This window comes from Centrocercus urophasianus, unplaced genomic scaffold (assembly GCF_019232065.1).
Source record: "Centrocercus urophasianus isolate 14NV4802_14NV808 unplaced genomic scaffold, USGS_Curo_1.0 seq_14, whole genome shotgun sequence".
In the NCBI taxonomy this organism is placed as follows: Eukaryota; Metazoa; Chordata; class Aves; order Galliformes; family Phasianidae; genus Centrocercus; species Centrocercus urophasianus.
The window spans coordinates 46732189-46756378 of record NW_024884586.1 but is presented as its reverse complement, the minus strand read 5'-3'; the positions used below and the strand labels follow the sequence as shown (position 1 = coordinate 46756378).

General features: G+C 39.4%; 1 protein-coding gene across 1 annotated transcript in view; it reads right to left on the bottom strand.

Annotated features, from left to right (window-relative positions):
- KCNH5 (potassium voltage-gated channel subfamily H member 5) overlaps window positions 1–24190 on the bottom strand; it is a 142277-nt gene that overhangs the window by 64157 nt on the left and 53930 nt on the right. The window contains exon 7 of the mRNA XM_042814238.1: window positions 20948–21377. Coding sequence (XP_042670172.1) covers window positions 20948–21377 — 430 coding nt within the window. The remainder of the gene's footprint in view (window positions 1–20947; window positions 21378–24190) is intronic.

The following is a 24190-nucleotide window of genomic DNA, read 5'->3' as shown; positions in this document are numbered from 1 at the left end:
AACTCAGGAGGTCAAGGAATAAAATCTGTGATGGGATTAGAACCAAGAGGTCAAGTAGTAAAATTCTCAAGGAGATTAACAGTACAAGGTCAAAGAGTTAAAGAATTACCAAAGGGATTAAGATTGCTCCCTGCCTATAGCTATAGATGCTTCTTCCCTAAAGCATTTTCTCTTCAGCATTTTGAAATAAAACTGCTACCAAAAAAAGAAAAACAAGATGATCACAACAGTGGCACCATTGATCACAAGGCAACACACTTCTCCTTACCAAGGTGGTTTCTTCACCTATGAAGACACTGAGAACATGTTTAAAAATCTCTCTTTTGTTTATTGACTGGACAAACATAAATAACTTCTGGTCTTCCACAAGGACCTTTATCTCCCACTGTTTACAAAAATGCAATTACAAAGGGAAGGGAAAAAAAAAAAAAAAAAAAAAGATCCACACATGATGCTGAAATCATGCTTTACCGTATATTTAAAATTTCAAGATGCATTAGAAGTACTTTGCTGTTTATGATTTTTCTAACGACCTCTTTTTTCCGCCCAGTCCTGCTGAGTAAACAAGCTTTTCAATGTGCTACTGTCTCTGTGCATTACTTTATGCAAGTCAAACTTCAGAGCAAAGCAATTTGGCAACTGCCCTTTCATCAACAACAAGTTCTTCAAGGCCCACGTGTGACCACTTAACTTTGCACTGTGAAGCACAACTGACTTTTTGGAGAGATTCAAGCACTAGACATTTCAAACATCATTATTTTGCATGGCAAGATCAATTTCACAGCACAGAGATGGATAGCACTATATACCATGGTGAGGAGTTCCTCTTAGAAATGTTGCTTCCAGGGAACACCAGGTCTCAAGTGACAAAACACTTCCCAGAAGTTACTTTTACTTATGGAATCATAGAATCTTTTGAGGTGGAAGAGACACTTAAAGGCCATCTGCTCCTATAGACTGGCAATGCACAGGGACACCCACAGCTCCATCAGGTGCTCAGAGCCCGATCCAGCCTGACCTTGGGTGTCTGCATGGATGGAGCACCACTCTAGGCAACCTATCCATTGCCTCATCAGCCTTATCATAAAAAACTTTTTCCTTACATCCTGTCTACATCTCCGCTATCCATGAGAATTCAGCTGTCATCATTTTTCCATATTGCATCTCAGCAAATGGAGAGGGGAAAAAAAAAAAAAAAAAAAAAAAAAAAAATTCAATAGCTCAGTGGGCAGTTAATGCAGAATGGAAGCCAAAGCTGCTCAACGCTGAGTCTTGCCTTATCTCTAATAACTGAGCATCATTACAATCTGATTGCACACCTCAGGTATCCCTGCTTTCAAAGTCCCAGAATTTACTGCATTGGAAACCCCAGTGATAATCCCTCATTTTTATGATAGGTATGTATTTATCAGAAAAAAAATCTTGAACTTACAGAAAGGGCTAGATGCCTAGAGGCAGTAGCTTACATCTCCTGAATCTATTTTTATTTGTGCTTTTTCTCCTTTGATTCTTTGTCCAGAACACTTGGTCTTAGCAGGTTGAAAAATGAGCTAGTGGTAGGGAAGTACTTGTGTACTCAATCTATTCCATGCTGAATAACAAAACAAAAAAAAAAAAAATCACATTTTCTATTTGTAATTTTTATTGCTATTGAAAATATGCAAACGCTTGCAGGGAATTAGCTGTAACATTTGTACAAATAAGTGGTGTTTTATGTTCATTGCTGCAATGCAATACGACGTGCAAGATAATACGGTGTAATGTGAATAATGGCATTTGAATAAGAAAAACCTAATTAAATTTTTTTTATAGAAAAACAAAGCACATAAAATACTAGAGAAGTGACCTACATTGTTTGGCATTTTGCAGCTCAATTCATACGGAGAAAGAATGCTTTTTAATTTTATTTGAAAGCAAGTAGGTTTTGCTGGATTATGATTATATTGATCGTGTCTTCCAAAGGTGCAACCCAGAGCACAGACCATAGGTATTGCCTCTGCAAGAGGCAAACACAATTACTCATAAAAATACTTATTGCAGGTTTCGTGCCTCCACTCCTCACTCTTTGTAGCGTTTTTATATAACAATTCAATTGAACACTTCCACACTTCTATAATTTTAAAATAGTCCCCAGCTCCCCACGATCCAGCAGTCTGTATTTGAGACTGACTGTGGCCACTACAGGTAGTAGAGTAGCGCAATTAATAAACTTCAACAAAGTGATGCTGCCAGTGAAGTTACACATTGACATCAAGCACCAAATATACACAAACCATTCCACAGTGCAGACTGCTAGACACTTTAGCAAGGAGATAAACCAAGCAGCCAGCACACAAAAAAGCTACAAGTGACCACACACCACGTCTGCATAACGCTCATTGCGACTGCTAAGCTGATGGGGTTTGGAAGCAGCACAACTTGAGGGGCTCTGCTGAATGGAAACGATGGATATCAATTCTGCTTTTGCTCTCGAGGCACTTATCAGCTTCCCTTAAGCTGTTCTTTTTCCAAGTGTGCAGCACTGCTGCTGTCTCATTTGCTCGCAGGCATTAGGCAGGTGGTTATTGTGCAAAGCAGCACACTCAGCTCTCAGTCATATTTACCACTTCTTAGGAGATTACCAAGTAACAAAGGAAAACGCAGGCAAGGCAGGAATTTATCACCATTCTGCAAATCTGCTAAGGGAGCCCGGTTGCAGCTCTTCATTTTGTGTGAGATGGCTCAACCAAAGCTATTGATTACAGAGGTGCTCTATCTGCAGGATGCACTGTGCAACTCAGAGCATCCTTTCAAGACCGGATATAATAAAGTGGGTTTTCAGCAACACCAAACTGCTTCAATTTGCAAGTTTTTCAATGCTCGGAGTGATCTCCCTGGTTCATGTCTTTATAACAAATGAAGCTGATCCAACTGTTGCGACTGCAGGCGACACTGGCACACACACAAGGAGCGAGTGCAGACGTGGCCCAATGGGTCTCACTTTTGTTCGCAGTTGAAACAACCTTAGGCAAAGTGCTTTCACATGAGAAAACACAATTAGACCGATTAACAGAGCCCACTTGTGGGGGGGATGGGCTGCACATAAATACCCAGAATGGGAAGAGAAAGATTCGCCTACGATTGAAGGAACGATAAAAGTGCAGCAATTATAAAAACAAAGCATTCAGACATGTGCACCGAGTTTATGTATAAATTCACACCCACCCACACACACTCAATATGCATACAAAGAGAAACACTGCTTTTTGCTCTCTCCCCCATCATTTCTCACAAAAATACACTGTTTCAGTTCCACAAACTTTTATGACAAAATATTTACTGGAATCACGCAAACCTTCAGTGCTTCATGGGATGCTTTTATCTAAGCACAGCTGTGTTGTTCTTACCAAGCTGTACCTGTGCCTCTAAGGAAATGCTGGATATGGTCTCTACACCTAAGTCACTTTTATGACAGATACACTCTGCCTTCAATGCATCCATTTCTTCCAAATCGTCCTAAAAGAATCAGTACTTTCCTATACGATATTTCTTCAGTTAGGTGAGACAAATTCTAACCACGAGGACCATTTTTAAAGCATTCTGGACCATGCACTAGAATTAACATACTCATTTAAAAGTAACAGTGTGCTTTTTTCCAACGACAGAGATTCCAAGTTTGTGTCCCCACCACGATACAGCTTTTTACTAGGAAAGCATGCATCTTGGTGGGTGTTAAATACAAAAACTCCCACAGCACGCTGAGAAATGACAGCCTCAGGTCTGAAAAGAAAATCACATAGCTTTAATTAAAAGGATTATTGCTGAACTGATGAATTATGGATGTACTCTGAGCCCCTTGAGGGAGAGACTTACTTCCCACCTCCACCCAACCCCATCCTTACATGGCGTACACAAGTTCCTGAAACATGAATTAGCATTAAAAACACTGGTGGGACAACACCAAAGCACTGATATTTTTGGGGGGGCACAAACCAAACTGAAGGCCAATGCTGTTCTGACAGGAATGGTCATCTACTGCTATTACCATTATGCATCAGAAACTTTATTGCTTTTTTGAGTCTCTCTTTTTATTAACCATTTAAGAAAAGAAGTTTCTCATTATGGGCATTTTAGAAACAGCAGCCCAGCTTTCACTGCCTGGTTTAATCAGTCCTCTGTGCTCCCTGGAAAACATTCATGTTGGACAAAAATCCATGTTGTATCAGTACAGTTGGTTCTGAGATGAAGAAAAAAGAAGAATATATGGGGGGGGGGAGGGGGAAGGCAGCAAGATAAAGGTTCAAAGCCATTTTCTCCTAGTTATTCTTCAAGGGCTTAAGACCACAGGTTCCCTCGAACTCCTCTCCTGCATGCTCCAGGTGCAGGATTCTCTTTGTCTTTATTCCTTTTCCCCCACAACATTTTTTTCTTTCAGGTGAAAAAAAGGAACAGAAAAAAACCTCGAAATACAGCATTTCCACCTGACTATCTTGCTTATTTCACTCCACAGAAATTTCATAAGACATAAAACAGAAAAAGCGCCCTGCATTCTCTGAAGATGCTTCCATTGTAAACAAGCCCCTTTCACAAACAACCATTCCAGTTTCATCCCAGCTTTTAAAATGAACCCAGGTTATTGACATCCCTATGGCCTTCTTTCTCCATGAGGTCTTGGAAAAAAAGGGGGCAAAACTAAAAGCAGGAGCAGAATAACTGCTATGAAATGAGATGAAAGTTCTCTTTGAATATATTTTTAAGTGTCTGCAATATTCTGTAGTTAGCTGTACGTTGTCAATGTAATTCTGTACAAAAAGCTTATTTATCCTACATGTAAACTCAGAGCACTGACCTCCCTAAGGAAAGAAAACACACCCACTGTGGTAATAAATGTTTCAGAAGACATCAGAAAATCTCTTTTTTAGTAAAAGGGAACCAAAATCACCACCAGCCCTCAACCCAGCCAGCTGGAAAACAAGCAGCAAAATTCCTGATTGTAATTAATTCGAACCTTTTCTAATTTCAGCATGATCCATGCTTACAGATATTTTCATTAACCATCCCATACAACACTCAGCGATGTACTTAGCCTAATTAGATTATGGGAATGGTTTTGTATCAGGGAGGTTTAATTTGCAGCAAGAATTTCACATGCTACTTCCACAATACGGAATAGCATGAATGACTTCATAATTAACTATCCCCTCATCCCCCCAGAAAAGTATTTCTCTTATCACCCCACATTCTACCACGATGCACAACACAGGCTTCGCTTTTGGCATGTACAAATTGATGCTATGAAGGGCCACAAAATGCCTCTGAGTTGATAGGTATTAACCTTCACATCTCAATATCATCAGTACAGCCTGGCTTTCCTTTAAAAAAGAAAGAAGAAAAAGAAAAAAAAAAAGAGAAATGGATGCTGTAGTTTTCTCCTGTTTTAATGAAAAGATGCCATGTAAATCAGTCCCCAAGATAACATGCTCCACATTTAGTCTTCTCACAAAGAGTGAGCAGAAATTAGTATCAGGAAGATGCTGCTGCACATAGGACCTATGGATCCTGCAGGTCTCACTTCACTGTCAGAATAGCAGGAATAAAACATTTCTAGTTGCATGGAAATAAGCAGAAAAATGATGCCAGGATATTATCCTGGGACAACTTAGGTGGCCTTCTTCCAATTATAGCTGCACAATAACAACCTAGCAGGATGCTGGGTCAACAGCATCGTGCCGCTTCAGCAATCACTTAGGGGGAGTATAGGAGAAAGAATGCACTGCCATCATTGTGAAAACTCTTTCAAGAAAAACACATACAAGGACAGAGTTCCTGAGGATAACAGAGGGATAATTGGCAAAACATCTTTATCCAACATATCAGATATCCAGAACGCAGAAGCATCTTTATGTAAGTCTACTGTTTGATACTTGGTTTTAAAATGAAGGAATAACATCAAAGCCTAAGAAATGGATTTGTCAAAAGCTACCGTTGTCCTCATTTTCTAACACTCTGCCAACCAAATTTTCTACCTAGGATATTAACTTCCGCAGTATTTTTAGTTAGGTGTTTTGAATGAGAAGTGATTATAAAATGAAGGAAAGCAAATACTAAAAATAGAAAACTGACTGTAAAATTTTATTTGAGGCAAGAAATAGTGGTAAGGTTATACTGTTACCACAGATGTCTATTTAGTGGGGTTTTAACCAAAATAAGGATATTCAGTTTGCAGTAAGAAAGGAACTTAAAATGTTATTTGCAGAGAGAGCAAATAAGCAACATGGGGTTTCATGTCCCACTTGAAACTTCCCTCTTTTCCTTGGTTGAATTTGTTTTGGCCTGATATTTTTCAACCTCAAAGTGATTCATTTATAGGAATTTTGAAGAAAAATGTGTTCAGGTTTTTCTTTTGTTGTGGCTGTGCACGAAAAATATACTTTCATTCATTTCTGGAAGCGCATGGAAGAGTAACAGCAGTTGTAGTCAGAAATACAAATGTCATTATGAACCACGTTACGATAAAGCATACATACACACTTCAAAAATATCCTTTCAATGTTAAAATCATTTCAGTAATACAATATTTTGTTCTTCTGTGGTTCAACCAAATTTATTATGCTTTTTTTCTTCTTAGCTTACTCCTATAGAAACAGGCTGTAGGAACAAGTAAGCAAGGAAATTTGGTGTGGAAAGCAAAGACAAAGCATGAAATCTTTAAATAAAAATTGAGTGGTTTTAAGTGGTCCATTCTTTTCTTGTGGGGGCAAGAGGGATTAGATCTATGTAATATTAGCCTACTATTAAGATTTAGCATTTAGAGACATAGTATTCAAAGGTCAGGGAACTTGGAGTAAAGGTTTAATGATTTATCTTAACCCTGGCTGTTGCTTGGCAGCTTTATGTCACATCTCCAATGAATAATTAATATTTTGGGATTTGCAAAGGGAGCAGTTTACATCATATGTTGGTTCAAATGGAAAAGGTGTTCAGGATAAAAATGTGATGCAGAAGCCCATATCTCTCTGAAAGCAAATGGAACAAACTCCCCAAAATCTATCAGTGTTTTGAATATGCGGTCCAATGTCCTAAACGCTTTCAGCATCTACAACAGGGCTTCCAAACCTCCTGTAGATTTATAGCAAACAACTGCTATGGTTTCATCATGTCAGTCATGAGCATCTCAACGTTCTACTAAAGCACAGTGACTCTGCCTTTAACCTCCTACTGCAGTAGTATAAAAGATAAGGATGAATTGGGCTGCTGTTATGCCTACATACGTTCATCACATTCTTACCAGAAGCAAGATAATTTCAGCACAATTCTGGCACTAATTTCAGAACAGATCCATACCGTTTGCATGCACCTTCGCTATGGTAATCCTGAAATTATTTTCCATTGAACATACTGCTTATAGCAAAAACAACCATCTCCCATCTTACTTCAGAGGCAGAATCTCCCAAGGTGAAAGATTATACATTTAAAAATCAGAATCAATTCCAAGGTTCATCTCATTTCTTCCCACCTACTCTGCTGTTCAGACCCATATGAACTTTTGGCTATCTTGAGTGTGCCAAGTACAGGCCATTACACTGGTCAGTGCAGTGTACAGAGCACTGCATTTATTTCTGCCTTCATCTGAGCTTATTAGAATGCAGACTGGTAAAAATTAAATGCTTCCTGCACTCTCTCAATTTTACCTGAGGTCTGAACGGTCCACCAGGTATGTCAGCTGGAGTCCATTACATAAATTCAGACTAATTCAGCGCAGTCAAACTTCCTTATTTTGTGACTCTTGGAACGTTTTCTTTTGTTTTTGGGCTCCCTTTAACCAGGAATGTGGTTCGGTAGGCACTGCACAAAAACACAAGGAGTTCCTGCCCTCAGCTATTTAACATCTAAACCAATAAATCAGGCATAGCCCCAGAGAGGAAAAAAGAACCACAAAATTTACCAAATGCCAAAGTTCACCATTCCACCAAATGTCAGACTTGGAAATTAAATTAAGGGTTTCACATTTCTAGATGAGAGCCCTAACCTTTTGCTATCTCTACCCAAAAAGCTGCTGTTCCTCTGCTAAATGCTACCAATTAAAAGAGACCACAGCTGACTCTCTTTCCTTCTCATCTATAGATAAAAGCTATAGAAGTTATAATAGTTAACGACCTCCATGTGCTGCCATTGTCCCGATACATGAAGATGTTTTGTTTTTACAGCTCAAACCTGAAAGACAATGAACTATGAGAAAGTCTCATCCATTGCAACACTCTTATTGTAGCAACATAAAACCCATTAAAAATGTCATGCCGCTCCAAAGACGTCTGTGTCATACTGACACAACAACACGCCTTTATCCACAGTATATATTTGGTTACAAATATTTGTGCAGGACGGAAAGGAAGTAAGGAATAAATATCTGGCACAGTGATGAAGAACATAAGACTCTGTTCCCACTGAATTTATAATTGCCAACTGCTGTATTTCAGCAAACACCCTCCTTGTTGCTTTCTCAGCTGGCTGAAAATGGATATAAGGTGAGGAGACATAACTTCTCTACGGTCCGTTATTTCTTATTATCATCCAGATGGAGCATGGCCATTAGAGCAGCACTAAAGACTGTAATGAACCAAAGTGTTTTAGATTACTAATTCTTCAACAGCATGTTTGTATATCAATAACAGACTGTAAAAACAACAACAACAATCTGACTAATTAGGTACATCAAATCTGTTCAACTCTGCATCCTGTCCCTCCTATCCTGTGTCCATGTGGGTGTTCACTACCAATGCAGTTCCTATTAAATTCCTTACAAATTCTCTAAACATCTCTTAAAATACTGCAAATATTTAAAAGCATTTAATGGCTTTTCTTGCACACAGAAAGCATTTAACCAAAACCAAATCTATAGAAACCATACGAATAATTTTCCAGTTATTCTGTCTGTAATGTAGGAGTGTTTAAATCTCTCCTAAGCTGGCTAGACAGTATTTTACATGGCAAGGCCATAGTATTGAGCACTTAAGTATCTCATTCAGTCGTACTTTCTGATATTCCTGCACTGTTGTTTGTTTGTTCTTCAACAGGTTATACAGAAACTTAATTTAAACACGTGCATTCCTGGATTGATCCCTAAGCAGTTGGTAGAATATGTAATCCACCTGCAGTGCTGGGCCCCACTATAACTTGGGAAAAAAATACAGACATATATTTCTAAAAATGCCAAAGTAGGCTGATGGATCTATGAAGTCACTAGCTTTCTAAAACTGTAATCCTGCACCAAAGCCTGTTAACCTAGCACAGATAATGTACATCTGCTACAATCTCTGAAAAATATCATTATTTTGAAATGAAGACTAATGCTTCAGATAAATCTCTCTAATTCAGCCACAGAAAATTCCATTTAACAGCAAATGCCACCCCTCAGCATCCCAGAACCAGCAGAGCAGCCTCGATGTGGGTGCCTGCTCCTACCCAAGGAACAGAAAGGGGATGAGGAGCCCGTCCCACAAGACCTTAGCAGAATCTCATCTGTGTTTCATTTCCCAGCAGGACCAGCTTTTATGCCATGCTACAACTGAAGCCTCAGTACATCCTTCCACTCAAACAGATGTACAAAGTCTTGCCTTAAGCTTAGGCCTCGCTGCTAAACCAACATGGTGCATGCAGAAAAGGAAGGTTGGTCAAAGTTGGCCAAAGCCCTCCAAAGGCTGTGACCTTACCATAAGTGCTGCAAGCATCTCCATGCCCATTTCCCAGCTCTCTCCTCCTCCACTTCATTTATCTCAATTATGAGCTTTTTTATTTAACTAATTTTCACCCGCACTTCAGCTTTTTCAATATTTTCTGACATGGCACTAATGTCAACAGCTTTTTCTTACTTTATTGACTTGCTTTGTTCCATTTTTATTTCCTTCCTAATGCAGAAAGACTGTGTTTGATTAACTAGAAAGTTACATTTCCTTCAGGTAAGGTGGACTACCAATTTGGGCAGGAAATGTCTGCATTAATGAATCACAATAGTAAGTTTCTTCATGCCTTAATTTCTTACTCAAAAATGATGTAAGGGAAGCATCCATCTGATTCTGGACTCTAAAACGTTTCTGGTCAGGGAAGAAAAATGGCTAACAAAGCTAGTTTTTCACCATATAAAACAAAGATAGTGCTCCCATGTCTTTTCCAAAGAGGTGAACATTCTAATCTGTGATGCAAGAAATTACTTTCATACACGGAAACTCACTGAGAAGGATGGATGGCCACAGTTTACTATGAGCCTACATGAATTTTAGGCCTTGGCCCTAGTGACCTTCAAATGGGACTTAGGCTCTTAATTCCTTCTCAACCATATTTGGAAGCTCCAACTGTAAACCTTAAATGCTGAAAATGTTCCCTTCATTATGGCTTGCAGCCAGAAAAACACTTAAAGGTAAGCTCACATTAAGCACTAATGAGGTCAGTGGGACTATTCATGTGGTTGCAACACATCACATGTTTAAGGTCCCAGGTCAGGAAAGCACTGAAAGACCTGACTGAATGTTTTCATAAAATGGGTGAGGATTCATCACAACTTGCTTTGCCTTCCTCGGCTTTAACCTAATCCTATTCAATCAGGTAGAAGGCAAGAAAGATGAGACTTAAAGGGTGCAATAACACATCCTAAGTTTGATGATGTGAAGACTGATGATGTTTCAGGCTGTTCAATTTTGCCAATACAGATGGTGAATTACAGTTTTGCCCAGCCACTACAGTTACCATTGCCATATGCACACACAAACATGCACTTTCAAGGAACACTAATATAACTGCTATTTTCAGTGTTCAAACTTTGAGAAAGTTCCACTATAAGGGGTTTCTACCTCAAAACTGATAATCTTCAATTGAGGAAAAACTGACACAGAGGGCAACAAGATGCTATTTCTACAGAGCTGAGCCTTGTCCTGCAGAGGAATTCAGCCTACAACACCTCTAACTATCACAGCATCGTGTAGAAATCACTGTCAGATGTTTACGATTGCCTTTCCACCAATTTAGTCATATTTCAATAGAATTTTGAATTACATTTCAATTTCATAACGATTTAGAAGATACTATATATTTTGTTCTACTAGAAAATATTGTTAACAAAAGTGAAAAAGTAAGAAAAAAATACCAATCTTTCAACTGTTAAAAAACATAGTTATCTATCTGTTATTCTTCATTTCATCTGCTTTCTTAGTTTCCTATGGAAGAAGAGACAGATTGCTAAAAATGGGAAAATTGTCCCTGATTTTCTCAATCTTTAGGAAAGACTGCGAGTTTCCTACCTTTTTTTTAAGACAGAAAAAAAATTGGGGGGGGGGTGGGGGGGAGAAGGAATAAAGATAGGAAAAAAGGAGGGGAAAAATAAAATTACCAGCTCAAAGTGATGCTTTCCAAAATTGTTAAAGAATATGTACACTACCACATATCTCTAGTATTTGAGGAAAAAAGCCCACTGAAACTTTCTTTTAGTGCTGGATGCATTCAATCCCATTTCAGTGCCTGTTTAGTGCTGTTACAACAGCATTTCCAGAGGCAGCAGAACATGCTGCACATGCACACATTCATTGCAGTTAAAGTAAGCAAGCAATATAGTATGAAGTGCAAATACAAAGTCATGGATCACAAAACATCAATAAATGTTACAGGATGGTCAACTACCTAGAAAAAGTGAACTTTACTAGCTGTGCCTTGCCTAACACACAGCAGGGATTTTCAGTTGTATGCTATTCTTACTGCAGAATCACAGGGATGCTGGGTTGGAAGGACCCCAAGGGATTGCTCAGTTTAACTGCCATACTGAGGCATGAGCAAGGCTACCTTCAGCGAGCCTGAAAGATACTTGCCAAGGAAATGGAGTCTACAAAATCCAGCAGTAACTTTACCCAGGATCTGAAACATCACAATCTGCCCTATTTCCAAAATTGCACTTGCTTTCCTTTCTAAGTGATCTAATCGCCCCTCAGAAAACACCCAGGATCAACCACTTCTGCTTTTCAAGCATGCTATTCCCAGGGTAGAAGTCAATCTTCATGTTCTCCCTCCAGCTTCCATCAGCTTAAACCAAGTAAATCAGTTCTCATGAGATCCTGTCTTGTAAGAGACTTTTATTGATCTTCTCTATCCCCAGATGGTCTCCACTTTTCTTAAAACCTTCTATGAAAAACCATGTCTCCCCGGCCCTAATCCCAGGATAATAAACACCTCCCCTTTCTCTTGCCTATCACACTGCTCCTGATGCTTCCCAGAGGGACACTGTGGCCTGGAGCTGCATTACACTCAGCCTGCAGTTGCCTCTCCCTCACCCCCTCCTTTATCCTCTCCAACCTCAAAGCAGCAGAGTCAGCTGTACCCTATGTTGCACTTACACATTTGATTTGTCCTCTATATACACAGAGTATTGCACTTGCCTTTACTGACACTCACCATGGTGATTCTGGGATGCCTTTCCAATTTATCAGGGTCACTGTGCATTCTGATGCTGTCTTCTCAATCATTTGCAACTCTTCTAACTCTCCTGATGTAGTCTCTCTTTCTGCCACTCAAAACTGCTAATGAAAGTGTTGAGCAAAATCACACGTGGGGCAAATACATCCCCAACAACTCCTTCCAGGTTTGACAGTGAAGCCCTTGATTACGTTATGAGAAAGCTTTTTCAATCAGTGTGGATGACTTGGCCAAGACAGTGTTTAGATCATCTTTCACTCATTTGCTGAGATTGCCATGCAAAAAAAGTGTCAGAAGCCTCTTAAAATGTTCAGATACATCAATCTACTAGATCTATCTTATTCACCAGACAGTTATCTCATCAAAGAAATCAGATAAACTTGCCATGAACTCTTCGTGACAAATCCATGCTGGCTGCTGGCCAGCCAACTATTTTTAATCATTCATGACCGAAATATTCCTGCTGAAGCACAAAAAGATATATATTTTTTTTGACTCAGCATAGCAGATGCCCAGGGGAGAGAAGCCATTTTGGATGCTATCCTGCCCTTTCTTCAAACCAAAGCAAAAGGAGTAAGCACCTTTAAGGAGGAACTTCAGTCATACTCCCACATAGGGGTATGTGGTAAACACTTCTTTTTTTTTTTCTGATTCTTGCAGAAAAAGCTGCAGGAAACAATGAACAGAAAGACATGCAGGCTCAGCCTCCAGTGCTCTCAGTGTTTTCAAGAAAAAACATCAAGTGCTACTCCAGACTACAAAAATGAAGCAGTAAGAAGCCAAGAACTCATATCTGTCATAGTTTATACAATTACCTGACATCTCTTAGTACCACCAAATCACAGTACCTCAAGAGCAGCACAATAATGACACCTCCCAGAGATCTGGACTTTTCATTTTTCTTGGGGAAAAGAAAAGAAGAGCTTTTTCAGCCTCCCTGAATGCACAATTATGTCACTTTTTTTTTCACTTACGAAATTCAACTCAAGGAAATCTGGGCAAGGACATCTCTTGACTGAGATAAGGAAGTAATTGTACTTTGAAGTCTGATTTACTGACATGATTCGATTTTTCTGTATTAGGACATTCCCTGCAACAACTTGTCTCCTTGTTCAGAAGCCTAACGACTTCTGTACCCTCTGGTTCATAAATGGTAGGACCTGACTGCAAATTAAACTGGGCCAATATCAGAGGTCTAATTGCAAACACATGTGGTGTATGAGTACTGAATCAGGCAGGATCTGTTTGGATCACTGGCCTGAGCCCTTCCATCTGTGCATACTGCAGAGAACATTTATACAGTTCTCCCTTCTAAGCACCAACTCCATGCAGATACTGGTGCTGTGAGCATACAAAATTATGTCCTGCAGTTTTCCAAGGATCTCCATCCTTGGAAACACAGGTTTAGATTTGGCTTCTCGAAACTTAAAACACAATCTCTCCAGTCTCTTCCATCCACGTGGTGTAATACCTTAGTGCCTATCTTCTATATAGGATTTGTTTACCCATATAGCATGATGCGCCATGAAACTGCGCTGTGTTCTGATCTAGTTGGATGTGTTGGATGTACATGGATACACTGGATACACTGGATGCTGATCCAGTTGCATTAATTGAAACTTTCTGCTTCCTGAAAAATACAGATGTTATGAGTTATCTGGGACAATCTGCTAATCCCCGTGGGACAATCTCAGGTAATCACTTGCACCATGTGAGAACAAAAACACTGTGAAAGGTGGAGTTTCCACATTTAATAATTCAATTTATGTAATAGCATTTTTCAGTTGTTTTAAATAACATAGTTCAACAGCACTAAACATTTCTTCAGTCTTACCTCTCCCAGTCATTGGAACTTCTCTCCTATACCATAAATTCATTTAAACATATCAAGCCAATGATAATAAAAGTAAAGCTTTTACATGCTAGATATAACCTAGCAAAACTTCCCATAAAGCTTCCCAAGGAGGTTGTTTTGCTGTTTTAAAACTGTTTACATAAGAAACATATTTTTGCCATAATGTAGCTAACTGAATATCTGAAAATCTACGGCACGTCTGAGTTAAAACAAAACAAGGCACATATGCCCTCCATGATGCTTCTGCCAATTAATCTTATTGCATTTTCCATAATATAACTCTTTGACTGATCTGAAACAGCAAACATGTTAATTTACTAAATCACAGAATCATTTGAGTTACAAAGGATGTTTAAATGGCAACAAGTTCAACTTCCCTGCAATGAACAGGGACACCTACAGCTCTAACAGCTCAGAGCCCCATCCAGATTGGCCTTGAATGTCTCCATAGACAGGGCATCCACCATCTCCCTGGGCAGCCTGTGCCAGTCCTGCCTTTATCTCAATGTCCTTATTGTATCACTGTCTTAGTTGCACAGAAGGCTTTACCCCTGGCCTTATAAGTGACTCATAGGCTTTTGAAAAGCTTTCTTTGAGCTCTGAAATACCAATATATGCTCTCTTCCAATACACAGGTTAATGGAGATGCTGACATTTCAACCAGTTGGATAGTGGTGACGAGGTTAAATGCCAACCTGTCCAGAACAAGACAAATAGAAACACACCTAAATAAGCCCTTCTGAGAAAATCTCTGGCCCTCAGTCTTAATGAGGAGTTGGGAGAGGACTCCTTTGCTGCCAAAGAACCTGTTACGTTGTATTTTATAGAGTTCTCAGTAGCACAGTATTAGATGCAAATATACAACACTATCATCTGCTTAAAACCACCTAGTGTCAAGCACATCTTTACTGCAAGGCAATCTCCACATCAACACCTCCTCCTCCATTAGCCCTATATCTCTTAGAAGGCCAATTAGAAACCAATGATTTCGTCTAGATAAACTCCACATCCTCTAAATAAAATGCTCTGTCTTTGAGACAGAGCATTAATGTATTAATTAATTAATGTAATTTTTACATTTTTTAATTAATGTTGTTGAGTCCATGCCTTCCTGAGTGGATCTATGCTTTTAAAGGAAGAGAGGGAAGAAGTTGCACACAGAAAAGCTCCTCATTTGGGGGCATCCTCATGCCTTCCTCTTAGTGAGCCTTGATAATGCAAATAGAGACGGCCACCAGGACCATGCTGTCGTTCAAATAGATGCTTCCCCTCACCGGCCCAAAGAAGGGCAATGAAGCTGTGAGGGATCTGGGAGCAGCTGAGGGAACTGGGATTGTTCAGTCTGGAGAAGAAGAGGCTCAGGGGAGATCTTATCACTCTCTTCAACTTCCCAAAAGGAGGGTGCAGCAAGGTGGGACTCGGTCCCTTCTCCTGGGTAACAATGATAGGATGAGAAGGAATGGCCCTAAGTTGCACCAGAGGAGATCCAACTTGGATATTAGGAAAAATCTCAAAAGAGCAGTGAGGTACTGGAACAGAGAGGTGGTAGAGTCACCATCCCTGGAGCTCTTGCAGAAAAGGACAGATGTGGCACTGAGAGACATGGTGGGGTAAGGCACAGTGGGGGTGGGTTAACAGTTGGACTAGATGATCTTAGTGGTCTCTTCCCACCTTAACGATTCTGTGATTTCAAGATACTGTAAGGAGCAGCTCAAAAACTGACACACGTCCTCTCCTTTCAAAGAGGTCAGCTTCTCTGGCAGCTTCTAGGCACATCCACCCAATGTCCCACATTCCCACAGAAGAAAATGCACTTGTACAGCGCTGACCCTGGAAGGTTTCTGTTAGAGCAGGGCTGGATTCGGTCAAGGTTAAACACTTCAGCCAATGAATTCCTACAGATAGAAAGCCCTTCTACGTTACTATCTGCTGCTGTGTGAAATATGATTTAATCTACGCTACTGGTAACGATTTTTGCTAGAAGGTACCATCTTACACACACACTTTTCCTCAGGACCAGAAATTGAATCCTATGGACCCTTGGGAATGCTTGCCTGGAAGTCCGCCAGACAAGTGCTTTCCTACAATTATACACTGTGGTGTCAGTGCGTGGGTTCAGCCACCACTTAACAAATTTACTAGATAAACCTCCGTGATTCATACCAGCAGTGTTCAAGTGGCTAACTGCCATGTACTGGCAGGGAGCTGACTAATGTTGCTCGAACAATGAAAGAACTCACTTGAATAATGAATTGGGCTTTGGCAAATCGATGCAGAGATGACTGACAGTCTGTGTCTCTGCTCCAAAACAAGAGCTGAGCAACAGCAAAAGGGTGAGACAGGCAGCCAACAGCTTGGTACAGGAGGGTCTTACAACTACAGGTGCACCTGTTCTCAACAGAAAGGAGCACGTCCTGCTCTCTCCATTTAGTTCAATCGAAAGAGTAGAGCAGGGTCTCTAGAGGATCTCACGCTTTCCTTCATCAGCTCTCTCCTGAACAATAACAACTTGGGGTCAAAGCTACAGCAGTCACATCTGTTTTCTTTCCTAATGTGCAAATTGCCATCACAGGTACTTTTAAGACGAAAACAAGAAGTCAGCATTTCATGCCATGAAATTAGCAACTCAGTTTTGGAAAGCCCTGTCTAGAAATTACTCCAATACCTGGCAGGAACGACCAATTTTCCAGACAAAGTATCCTATACAACTTCAGTAGCAAATTCTGCTCATACATAAAACCCACTTGGGTTAACAAATTTGTCTTTGCTATGATTTAAATCCAGTCAGTGAAAAACAATAACTTGGCCCAAACCATTCCCCCATAAATCTGAAAGCAAACAGAAGCCAAGGCAAGGTATGCATGTAAGACATTTAACTGCCTCTCTAAAGCAAGAATAATAAAGCACCATTCTTGAGCTATTCTGGAGATGCAAGAATGACTAAGAGTTTCTTCTGGGATGTTAACATTCTAAGAAACAGTGAAGTATTCAGTGTTCATCAATGCTTTGCCTTGGATATCATTTGCATCTTGCCTTGCAGTGGGAATAATCACAGCACTTCCATCACTGTGGAGTGGTACGTACTAAATTTCTGTTGATGCTGAGATGAAATATGCAATCGGTTGGGCAATCGAGGTGGATAAATAAAGTCATGTAAGTGCCATATTTCTGGGGCTATAGAGACCGTGCAATCTGCACAGTGTTCAGAACTATTTCACTGCAGCTTTGCATGCGGTCAGAGCCAAGCTGATTGCTCCAGTTTACACAAGATCTGCACAGAAGTGTAACAGAGACCTTTGCAGATGCAAGCTGGAAATCTGGCCACTTTTCTCCCACTGTAAGCACAAGGGTACATGTATTCAGCTGTACACAGAGCCCTATAGCTTTAATATTCAGTAGTCTACAAATAAATAGTTTCTTTTTGGGTTTCTCCACAACACTGTGGGTTTTTCTTTTCTTTTTTTTTTTTTTTTTTTTTTTTTTTGTGAAAGGCACAAAACAAGATAGTTTTACATCTACTTCTGTGGCTGCGCTACAGAAGCCCAGAGTTTGTCTGTGGACAGAGCTAAAGCAAAGTGCAACAGAAAAGATTGAGTTGATTGCTAAAGATGCAAGTATGAGCTGACAGAAGCCAACAGGAAAGGTCCTTCCAGAGTGATAAATGATTCCTAGTCCATTCAAAGGATCTGATGGAGGTACTTAGCTCCTCTGTGCCGCACAGCAAATGGGATAAAAATGACCTATATCAACACAAAGGGAGCTACATGAGTCAGGCTCTCAGTGCATATTCAGCAACTCTAAGCAACAGATGCAGAATAGGTATTTAAACAGTAAACCTTGGACAAATCTGGCAGCCTCCTCATAGGATGCTTTATGTTTGCTGTTTTTAGCTTTTCAAAGTGTCAAAAAGCAGCAGGAAAAAATAATGCTGTATAGCCCTGCACACCAAGAAACAGCAAGTGGGGTGAAAAGACCTCCGAAGTAAGCTCCACCAAATGAGGTTATGTTATTCAAAGCCCTTTTTTCCTGTAAGACACAAGGTGATGTATCACAGTCTAAATATCCCACTTAGTTCTGTCCTCAATGAAAAACCAAGTGACAAAACAGTGATAAAACAGAAAACCACCCACATTCATCTGGGTTTCCAGCACCACCATCCCACATCACAAAATGCTTTATCAGCAGCTACAGAATCTTAATTTGGCTCTTCTGAACAAGCATCCCAATGTGCAGTGCTGCTCACCAGAAGGATTTACAAATCTCTCCAGAACCTCCTCCAACATCCCGATAATTTTGCTGGCATGAATAAGAAACTTCTGGCATGCAGAACAAGCCACTGCCAGCTGACAACGCAGCGAAGAATTTCTTTCATATCTGAAGTTTGCACGAGTAGGCAGCTGGGACTGTGATGAATTACTATCTCTGATTCCAGCACTAAGTATAAGACATTTATTTGGCAGAGTCTGTTAGGAAAGATGTCGCCAATATCAACTACTGGTATTAGCAAACTTCTTCAGGAAAGCTACCGATGTTGTTCACAGTCTGCTTACAACAGGAGTTAGTACAGCATTTTTTCATCGATTGAACGTTAATTGAATTCTGCACTGTTTCCGAAGAAAAATGGAAACATTTTGTTTTGAAAACAACTCAAATTAATCATTTTCAGTTCTTATTTACTCTTATTCTGGGAGCCAAAGCCTCCTTACAATAAACCTGGACACTTCGCCTGAGAAATAGCATTATCCATCAATTATTTACTGTGTTTTTCTCCCTAGTTTGATGTTATACTGCCATGTTTTCAGCAGCTAGCACTACAAAGCCTGTTTACACAATCCTGCACATCTGACTTCTCTGCACAAATATTCCAAGGACAAAGCATTTGCTTGGTATCTATTTGGAAACTGACTTGTTTTCTAACCAGTATTCAACCAATCAAGCAGTTCCTTTAGAATACAGGAGCAGTCATCATAGTGGGATGTATTAACTGAAAATCACCAAATATTCACTGATGTGGCTATAAGAGATTCAACCATTTGATCACCAAACTTAGCCTAGTGGGAGGTATCAATGCCCACGGCAGCAGGCTATGACAACGGAATCTTTAAGGTCCCTTCCCAAGCAAATCATTCTGTAATTCTGATCCTATTCTACATCTTTGGCTTGTGCTTCAGAGATGAAAGATGTGCACAACCCAGGAAGAGCAAATACAAAGCAGGTTACAAGCTCCATTTAATTTCACTTACTGAGGCCATGTAATTATTTTGTTATTATTACAACCATTATCATTATCTGTTATTATGGTTCTCACCTCACCCTAAATCATTTACTACTGCTATTGGGACACTCCTCTTCAGGGCAACAGAAGTCCCTCCAAAAGCCAAGGAAAGTAATTATTACTGCGTTTAAAACATTCTAAATCCACTGCATTATCCAAAGCCCAAGTCCTCTGTGAATACCACCCAGCAGCTTCAACAAACAGCTAATCAGCACCTATAGATTTTCCATAGCCCAGCTGCAATGGCTCATTAATGATCTAGCTTGGGGATTTGTTTTCTTATGGACTTTGTAATGTTTTGAAGCACGTCAAACCATCATTTAAAGATTCTGTTGAGAATAAATTTAATTGCAGCACACTTCAACCAGAGTCATAAAATCACAACCTTGTTTTTAAATAAGCATTTTAAAATATCCAAATAAATAGCTTTAATCTTCTGAAGATCTAGAAAGACTTTAGCTAGAAAACTTACTTTTTAAAGTTCAGTACATCTCTGGGATGAGCTCAGAGTGTTAGCAGAGATAATTATCAGAGAGATTATGCAGATCTTATTTTCAAAAGGTTTTGTTTGTTCTTTTGTTACATAATTGCTTAGTGTTCGTTTGGAACTTAGAAAATAGAAAGCATCAGTGAAATACCAAGCATTATTTATTTAACAGGAAAATAATTTTGCCAAACAGCATTAACATCTTCAGCATCATTTGCTGTATTTTGAAATGTCTTGTTAACCTGGAGAGCTGCTCAGTCATCTAACTTTGGCAGCACTGCAAATGGGAAATGTGCTTTACCACTATTGTTTTTAAAGTATTTCAGAAGAGAAACAGCAAGAAGCAAAGGTGCACTGTAGGATTTTGTGAGTTCTTTCATTTCTAGCCTTGCTGGTGACAAAGGCCGTCACACTTATGAGACTGCTGTAAGTCAACTTGTTGGCCTTGTAAGTCAAACCACTGCAATAGAGTACACAATCACCACGGAATCACTAAATGTTTACAGAACTGGATAAACCCACTTCAAATGTTTCCAAGCCTGCCCAAACTTACAAGCAAAACTCAATCAGGCTGTGTGGATTAGAGTATACAATCTAACTTCTGACCAAATTTCAGTCAAGGTCTTTTAAATGTGATAGAAACCATCTTTAAAGTATAAAAAAGAGGATATTAATTCAATACATAATTATCACTGGACACACTTACGGACTTACTATACTTATTCTTGCAAACAAGTTAAAAGTTTTAACTATAAATTCAAGTTCACTTAATGATCATTTACAGGGACTTCAGTTTCTCTACAGTGTCAAAAAGCTTACTGCAAATATTCTATGCAATCATCTCACTGCATATGCAATCACCTTTGGCTTAAACACGGTAAAAGCGAATTCTACTTACAGCCAACCATCATCATGGCCACTGAAAAAATCTTCTCTCCATCAGTGGTTGGTGCTATGTTTCCAAATCCTATCGTTGTAAGGCTTGTCATGGTAAAGTAGAGAGAGGATATGTACAAGGAGTCTTTACTGGGTCCTCCTTCCCACTGCCCTGAGCCAGTGGTGTTGTATCGATATGGTGTCCCAATACTCAGTGCCAACTGGTAGAGCCAGCTATCGGTTTTGATTGTGTTAGTGACTTCGTCTATAACTTCATAGTCCCCGATGCTGTACCATATGCAGGCTAGCCAGTGGGCCACCAGTCCAAACACACACACCAGCAGTACCAGTACGGCAGCACCATATTCCAAATAATGGTCCAACTTTCTGGCAACTCGACCAAGTCGGAGAAGACGCACCACTTTTAGTGAACTGAAGAGGCTACTGATCCCCTACAAAAGAAAAAAGATCATTATTTCACCAGAGGAATCCTGCTGGTTAACAAAGAAAATTACAGTGATTCCTGCAGCTGTTTGAAACCTTTCTGTACAATTTCTAGTGCCTTGGATGAGAGATGATGCAGTACTTTTGTCCTCAGCAGGGGACAATTAAGTTTGGCATTGGATAGCTGTATAAGTTGCTTAGTTCAAACTTAAATCTTCCAAAGTAACAAAAGAATCCTGTGAAATTCAAAGTGAGAAATGGCATGTTCGTTACAACACGGATGAACTTTCACCAACTTGAAGTAAATGGTACATTTTGCTTTGACCTCCGAAGTCAAACATGGTGGAGGAGCAGAGATTGAAGTACACCATTAGGGGAGCTTTCCTCCAAACTGCCCAGAACCCAACAGCAATACATTAAAACCAAGGAAGGGGGATTGTCACTCTGATCAAAGTGGCGTGGTCCATCTGCCTCAACAGCCTGCAGCATTACCAGATGCGCAAGAGAAACATCAGAAAGTAACTGTAATTACTTTTAAAAATAATATAGAAATCTGCCCGTTGCTCTTGCATCCATCAGACAGTAGCTGGCTAACTTTGGTCCAAGTCCAACACTCTCCATCTCATAGTATGCTTTATTACAGCTAATGTAACGTCCAGTTTTGTAATTTGTAAGTATATCTCACTGACTGAACACAGACCTAAAAACTGTGTGGGCACATCACCTCTCCGAAGTGAGGGCAATACAGACTACAGAGCACTGGCAAGAAAGCTTGCACAGAGGGTTAATTTCTTTGCCTATCAACAGATATTGCAGATACTTTCCTAAAGCAAGAATTTGAGTAGTTTTTGTTTTTTTTTATCAGCCAAGATAAATGAAGTACAAGTGAGTGCAAGCACAAATATTTATGGAACGGAAGCACAGGGACAATCAAAAAGTTGATGGAAACGTCTGAGAGGAAACAAGAAACGTATTTGTTCTTCTACTTACACACAGTTGGCAATGTATTTTAACAGTTTATAGATGCAGAAAGAAAAAAACCATGTTCCTGATCTATTGCAATCCCATGAAGTGCCTAACATGTGCATTAAATTAATTAGTGATTTAAAATAGAAGCTTTGCAAAAGAAGGTTTCTAATATAAAACATTAAATTAAATGTCTCCAGATTCTGAAAGTCGAAATTAAGACACAGAAAGCAATGAGGCAAACATTCCTAGTTACCATGCCAAGATTAAATTGCCCTTTTCTATGCATCATTATCAAATCAGTCTAGTCAAAACACTGGCTAATTATATTATCAAACAGTAAAAAACTTCACTTTCTGGAGTTTTCCATATGAGAATCTTCCCCCTTTTGCATCTCTGTTTCTTCGCACAATTAACGTTTGAAGAGTGAAATGCAACTGATATTGTTAGATGTAATCTGTTCAACAAAGTTATTGTATGCTTTTCAAACCCTGCTGGAATTTGTTTCAGATCCCCAAATCCTTAATAAATTGAAGTTCTTTATTTGCATTCAAGCTCACATGATGACTAATATCACAGAGGGAAGTGGAATTTTCCCTATTTCACTTCTGTATTTTGCATTTATGCAAGATACAAGTCTAGTTTATCACTCTTATTTTCATCTAAACATCTACCTATTAATTGATTTGGGATACATATCTTTGAGCCACTCTGCATGGTCAACTTGTGCAGTAATCTGGGAAGTTCTTCAAAGAGTTTGTTATGCAATGGATTGGTTTCAGTGGAATACTGTATGAGTCAGAAACACTGTCACAGAGTCACAGTAAATCACATTATCTAATGTAAAAATAAGAAGAAAAAAAAGAGAGAGATATACATTATTTCCATTTTCGTTGTTCATTACAAGGAGTATAGCTGAGGAGCTAGAGATCTGAAATCTGAACTTGAAATCCATTTTCTGCACCCAGTAGTTTACATTTGTCCCAGCAACAAGGCTTATACTGCCATACAATCCAAATCTAAGAGTCAGTCCCTGACCAGAAAGCCATCCTCCATCTATATTACATCTTCATTCCCTAAATTACACGGGCCGTTTAGCAGTAGTACAGCTAATATAACAATATAACAATATATATTCATGTCAGAGCCTGGAAGAAAGTCTGTGCCACAGCTTCTCTTTTCCTAAAACCCAAGATAAAAATCATTGTATAAAACAAAGAGAAATGTTCTGTTTCAGCTGACATTCAAAAGCATTCTTTCCAAAGAGTAATTGAACAAATCTTACTCAAAAGTCCTCTAAGTCTTCAGGCCTGCTCAGTCTAACACACTGCTCTGTGGAAAAATAATCAGATACGTTTACTGAGAGGTCACATGTCACATCTAATTTTGCAAAATATTGAGACAGTGTCAGGAGCCTTAGAAGCGCATTCCATAAAACACTACCTAGGAAAGAGCAATTTGACACATACTAAATGGGCATGTGACTTTACTGCACTATTAAGTGCTGGGTACTTACAGCTGGTCAGAGGAACCTTTATACTTCAAATACCTCTTGACAATATTGGCCCAACTCTTAATACATAAAGCTCTGCCCAAAATACACCAACAGTCCCTTTGCTGAAAATTATACTGAAAACTGCCTTGAATCAAGCCTGAGCTATTACAGATTTTGGTGTTTTTAATTCAGCTGATTACTTGCTGCCTTTTATTTCATTTTTCTTTTAACTGCATTTATGCTCCATAGCAAATGCCTCTCAAAACCCTCTCTATTAAAGAGCAGGCACCTGCTCTAACTGAAATAACCTCAGCACTCATGGAACAGAGAGGTGATTAGAAACCTTAAATGGAGCGTAAG